General features: G+C 59.2%; 1 protein-coding gene across 4 annotated transcripts in view; it reads right to left on the bottom strand.

Moving 5' to 3' along the window:
- Positions 1–1,468: 1,468 nt before the first annotated feature.
- PEX14 (peroxisomal biogenesis factor 14) overlaps positions 1,469–6,000 on the bottom strand; it is a 148,394-nt gene continuing 143,862 nt past the window's right edge. For all 4 annotated transcript variants that reach the window (XM_035307699.3, XM_035307700.3, XM_035307702.3 and 1 more), the window contains 2 exons: positions 4,851–4,942; positions 1,469–2,687 (listed from right to left, as the gene is read on the bottom strand). In XM_035307699.3, coding sequence (XP_035163590.1) covers positions 2,231–2,687; positions 4,851–4,942 — 549 coding nt within the window. In that variant the 3' untranslated portion in view covers positions 1,469–2,230. The remainder of the gene's footprint in view (positions 2,688–4,850; positions 4,943–6,000) is intronic.

Here is a 6,000-nt window from a genome sequence, read left to right as displayed (position 1 = left end):
TCATTGCTCCCACCCCAGGGACAGTGAAGCCCCAGGGAATCCCTCTCTCGGTGGCCCCAGCTCTCCAGGGAGAAATGGAGCTGGGGAGCTGGCACTTCACTTCCATGGCACCGACTCCACAGCCCTGGCTTCCCTTCCCTTCCAGAGTACCTGGGAGGGACCTCTGGTCTCTGGGAGGGACCTCTAAAAACTTACAATAGCCAATGGGCAGCAAATGACAGGGGGTCAGGACTCCTTGGGAACCAACTCACCCACGATGCAGGCCTGCGGCACAGCAGGGCCCAGGGGGGGACATGGGCAGTCACTGTCCCCAGGGCTGGCCGAAGCCTGGCCCACCTGTCTGCTCCCAGACACAGGGACTCTTGGGGCCTGGCAGGCAGGACCCCCTCGTCCAGGTGAGCGTGGCAGCCCCTGGGAACTGAGACACCTGCTTCTTCAGGGACAGTAAGGAGGCCAGGAAAAAGGGAGAACAAGCCGGTGTGACTCGGAACTGGGCTTGTCCCCGGTGAACATGTGGCTGGAAACAGGAGCTGCAGGAGTGTCCTTCGAGGTGACAAGCATGAAAGACACAACCCCGAAGGCCAGAAACCAAACTGGGGCTGGACCCTCCAGCGGATGGGAGCAGCCTGCTCCCAGGGACCCTCCAGTGGGTGGGGATGACCCCCCGGGTCTCTCCAGCAGGTGGGGGCAGGCCAGTCTCAGAGACTCTCCAGTGGGTGGAGGTGGACCTGTGCCTGGGTACCCTTCAGTGTGTAGGGGCGGCCCGGGCCTGGGGACCTGTCACTTCAGCGGGCCCTGTGGTCCCAGTATTAAGAAGGGTTTGCTGTAGGGGCTGAAAGCAAAACATCCGGGACAAAACAGCCCCTAAGCCAAGTCTCAGCCCAACTGCATGGCCTCCTCCCTCCCAGGACAGGGCAGGTGCATGGAGGCCCCACCTGCAGGGCTACCCAGGACTTCCTATTTCCTAAGCCATTGTGTCCACAGAGGCACATGGACAACAGGGCGTCTGCAGCCCACCAGCCTGGTCCTGACCCTTGGGGGCTGGAGGGAACAGGAGCACCCATCGAGAAGCATGTGGCTCTGCTCTTCTGGTGTTAGCCAAATGCTCTGTGAAGTAGAAAGTGGGACTGGGAGGGCAAAAGCCGGAGGAGACAGGGAGACAGAGGACGCCACACTCCCTCCCGGGGAAGCATTCCTCCATTTTAGGGAGGAAAGCTCCTCACTCCGCATAGGTCTATATACAGTCACATGAGGTCCCTGCTCCTCCTGCGGTCAGCAAAGTGTCATCCTCTGGCAGCCACTGGACGAGGAACAAGGCCCTCTGCTTCTGGCTGAGCAGCTCGGAAATTGCCTCAGGGAAGGGTGTGAGCTGCCTGTAGGCCCTCACCCACACTTCACCCGCTGGAGCCTGCGCTGAGAAGGCCCAGGGCCAGGGTGCCGTGAGGAGACAGGGAGCCACAGGCAGAAATTAAATAGTGGCAACTGGTATTTATTACAATTATATACAGTCCTATCTTCCGTTCTGAGGTCTATACATGATCACACAAATGAACATGTGTTTCTTGGGGGGGAAGGACAGAGCTGGCTGTTGGTCAGGAAGGCCCCGTGCCTGGCTCCTCCGAGGGAGTGAGCGCCGTCTCGCCATGGGATTAGCTGAACCATTACACGGCAAGCGAGGGCATCAGAAGCACAGCGTGGTTTCATTTGTCTGGGAGGACAACGGGGCACGGGTGGAGCTTGGGCTGAGGACAGGCACCTGAGGGATCCAGGGCTGGGCCCAGGGAGAGAGGGGACGGCAGACACCAGAGGGACCGCAGCGCCTCCTCCATTGAGGAGTCAGGAGAGAGTAGGGACACTAGCTCTGGCCATGCGTGGTGTCACGGTAGTCAAGACACTCAGCACACACACCCTGGACAAGGCGTCTGTCCGGGAGAGGGGGCTGGGCAGGGGTTTGAGCCCTGAGGCTTCACTGCCTTCAGCCTGACTTGAGATCAAAGCCGAAGGCTGCTGGGGCTGGGGCTGGGGCTGGGGCTAGTGGCCAGGCGAGAGGAGGCCAGGTGGACAGAATGTGACTTTCGACATGGCTGCCGCCATGTTGCAGTACAGCTGAGGACAGCTCTGTCCCCTACCTGGGCTCCAAGCTGCCCTCCCAGGACCAGAGCGGGAGGCAGGGCGTGGGCACGCACTGGCACACTGGACACCGTCCTTGGGGCTGAAGGCGGGCGTGGCCCTAGTCCCGCTCGCTCTCATTGCTGGCACCCTCGGGCCGCCGCAGCTTCTCCACCTGCTCGTTGATCTGCCCGTCCCCGCCCCGACGGTCCTCCCTCTGCACCCCCAGGCAGTCCTCCTCATCCACGTGGCTCACGTCGTCATCCTCCTCGTCCTCCTCGTCCTCCTTGTCCTCCCTCTTCTCCTCCTCACCCTGCACCTCCATCCGAACCTGGCCCTTGACGTCCACCACCCCCTCGCCTTCTTCCTGGGGGCCCAGCAGGTGGTAGGTGACTGTGGAGCCCTCGGGGCTATGGCCCTCCTTCCCAGGCGAGGACGACGTGGACTCATTGCTGACAGGTGAGATGTCGCTGCTGCTGTGGTGGTTCACAGCTGCGGGGCTGGAGGGTGACGGGGACTTGACTGGGATCTGCCAGGAGGGGATCTTCGGGGCTGACGGGGACGGAGGGAACTGCCGCCTGGTGGGAGAAGCAGAAAAGGTTGGTGGCAGCAGTCAAAACTCCTTCCCTCAAAGGGTTACATCTTCCCTCATCTCCAACGGCTCCAAGACAGTGAGCTGCTTCCCCAGAGCCACCTGGCAAGGGACAGGACGGAGCCCTCACACAGGAGCAAAGCGTCCTGTCCGACTGGAGATCCTATAGCTGAGATAGATGCCAGGAGTGCCCTGTGCCCCCAGAGACAGCCCAGGGTCCCCCAGGGCACCTGCTCTGGGCGAGGCCCACCTGCCTGGACAACTGCTGGAAGCCAGGTGGGGCCTGCCTGGCACACAGGAGCCTGCTTCCTCCTGATCCTCAGCACTGTCCCTGCCTCCACTCCATCGGCCAAGAGAGGGACAGGGTGGGGAGAAGCCTAAAAGGGCTAAGACTGGGGACTCCAGACACCTGAGCCACAGTCCCAATTTGTTTATGGCCTGAGCAAAAGGTGGAGGCAAGGACCCCTGGCCATTGTTGGGGGGTCAGACACATCAGAAACAAAAGGGCAGTGGTGGTACCCTTTGCTAGAAAACCTCTGAGCTCAACACTTTCAACGGGGAGGAGCCAGCTCTCCCTTCTGCTCCGTATTCCCTTCCTGGGCCAGCAGCCAGCCCAGACCAAAGCCAATTCCAGGAGGGACCTGGAGGTCAGGTCCACTTGGCAACAGCTCAGAGACAGAACTGTCCAACAGGCCAGCTCATCTCTGTCTGAGCCAGGACAAAGCCAGGCCCACAGGCTATTCCCCCAGTAGGGGCCTTAGACACAGCTCTCCCGCCTCAAACCCCACTTGAGTAGGGCACACACCAAGGTCTGCTTTATTCATCAGCACCTAAACGCTAACAAGACAGTCTGCATGCAGTTTTCTCCGCTCCACGGTCACGGGCCGCCTGCCCTGCATCCCCAGCCTTCAGGCACTGATCCAGGTTAGGGAAATGGAGGGTCTCTCCTAATGACAATGCTCTGGCCCCTCTCTGAGTGGCCACACCTCCTCCAGGAAATGCTTTTTTCCTCAGGGAGCACCAGGAAGTTGCTTGGAAAATGGGATCTTCTGGCTGGAGCGGCAAGAACCCTCCGCACCCCATCCCAGACCCTAGTGAAGAGCCTACCCTGCACCACCCCACTCACCCAGCAACCACCAAACCCAGCCCAGCAGGGAAACAAGGACACCCCACACAAGGCCCCCCCAGGGCATCAGCCCAGGAGGACAGAGTGGCTCCTGGACACTGGACTTTCAATTTTAAAAAACCAGAACAGGCCAGGCATGGTGGCTCACGCCTGTAATCCCAGCACTTTGGGAGGCCAAGGCAGGTGGATCACCTGAGGTTCAACACCAGCATGGCCAATATTGCAAAATCCCGCCTCTACTAAAGATACAAAAAATTAGCTGGGCAGGCTGGTGGGTGCCTGTAGTCCCAGCTACTTAGGAGGCTGAGGCAGGAGAATTGCTTGAACCCGGGAGGCAGAGGTTGCAATGAGCCAAGGTCGTGCCACTGCACTGCAGCCTAGGCGACAGAGCAAGACTCCATCTCAAAATAAATAAATAAAAATAAATAAATAAACCAGGACAATCCCAGGCAAAGCAGAACAAGTTGGTCACCCTACCTCCAAGGCTGCACTGGTGACCATGTGCTGTCACTGCCGAGGGACAACAGGGGGACAACCAAGAAGCTGGGGGGGCAGGGCCTGCTTCTACCCATGTCTTCAGTCGTGGAACCCTTCCAAGTACAAAGTGCAGAGACTCCCCCACCCCCAAAGGGACTTCCCCTGGGACAAACCTGTCACTGAGTGGTCACCTGGGGCTCAGGAAGGAGCAGGAGCCACCCAGGAGGTTCTCCTCTGCTCCAAGGGCCCTGTTTTTTGGCTTAAGCTGTCCCTGACCAGGTCTTGACAGGTCTGGAAACTGTGTATTTCAAAACTCTTGTAGCCCAGACCGTCACCGCTGGAATGGAGCAGAGGGTCAACTGGGGGAGGAAAATAGAACCTCAAAAGGTCCCAAACCTAGTGCCTGAGTGGCCCAGACAGATGGGGTCCTTAGGGGTAGGGCTGGGGGCCACGCCCTTCCCATGCCTCAGACAAGCCCCGGAGCTCCCAGTCCCCGTTTCCAGAACAGTCCCCAACCAGAACAGGGTCCCCATCCTCGCCTCCTACCGATTCAAAAGAAGCCCTTTCAAGGAGTTAATTTCGGACTTGAGTTCGTTGATATTCTGTGACTCCAGGATCCAGTTGGTGGATGTGGTGGCCTGAAAACAGAGCACAGGGAGTAATGCTAAAGGTGGGCCCCTGGTGGCGTGGGCGGGGCCTGCGGCTGCAGGAGGACCAGGGCAGGGGCAGCAGGCAGGGCGCTGTCTGTTCTGGGGAACCTGGGGGAAGGTTCTGCCACTGCCCATTCGGGGGCCTGCCTGCCACGTCTCTGTTCAGATGACGACATCCTTAAACATTCCCACGACTCTGTTTGGACATCTGCTGACTTAAGGAATCATTACATGTTTTTAGGTGATGTCATGGTGTTGTGGCATCTTTTAGAGACTCGCGGAGGCGTGCAGGTGCAGTTTGAGTGCTGTGATGTCTGGGACCGAAGATGGCCCGGGGTGGAAAGACGAAACAGCCACCATCTCTGACAAACCCCAGCCTTCCATGCACACCCTTCCCCTTTGAGGGTAACACCATTTTCCAAATAAACTTCACAGAACTACATCTGACTTCTGGCAAACCTTGCTGGTATAGACAGGGAAGGGGACAGTCAGACCAGAGGTCCCCAAATTGGAGCTGCCAGCAGCCACCTGCTTGTGGCATGTGCACAGAGGACAATTCCACATGAGGCCTCTGTGTGAGGCCCACCTCGTCCAGGCTGAAGGCCACCCCAGGTTGTCTCTCAGTGCACAGATTAATATTTCAGCTCTCCTGACACTGCTCCCCCGAGGCAGGCAGAGGGGACATTCCCTGGCTGTTCCCAGCTGCAGGCTGCTGGGCTGGTTTATGGAGGCCCGGCGCCTGACGTGGGGTGGGGGCTGCTGTGGGTCGCCCCAGCAAGCAGCCCAGCTGGCACACCTTTGCAGGGAGACGTCCCTCGGAGGGCCTGTAGGTCTTAGGAAGGAAAACCTGGGCAGTCCAGTCTGCGAGTGAGCGTGTGTCACCCACTCGCCACCCTCGGACACAGCCCCTCAGGGTTCCCACTCCAGACCACCAGACAGGGAGGACCCAGGAGCCACTGTTCTGGCTTCTCTGAGACCTTGAAAGCTACAGCAGCCCATTAACAAGGGAGCAATTTCCACTCACCGGCCTACAAAGGACTCAGATT

Source organism: Callithrix jacchus, chromosome 7 (assembly GCF_049354715.1).
Source record: "Callithrix jacchus isolate 240 chromosome 7, calJac240_pri, whole genome shotgun sequence".
NCBI classification, from domain to species: Eukaryota; Metazoa; Chordata; class Mammalia; order Primates; family Cebidae; genus Callithrix; species Callithrix jacchus.
Note: the sequence above shows the minus strand (reverse complement) of the source record. Positions and strands in the feature narration are given on the sequence as shown.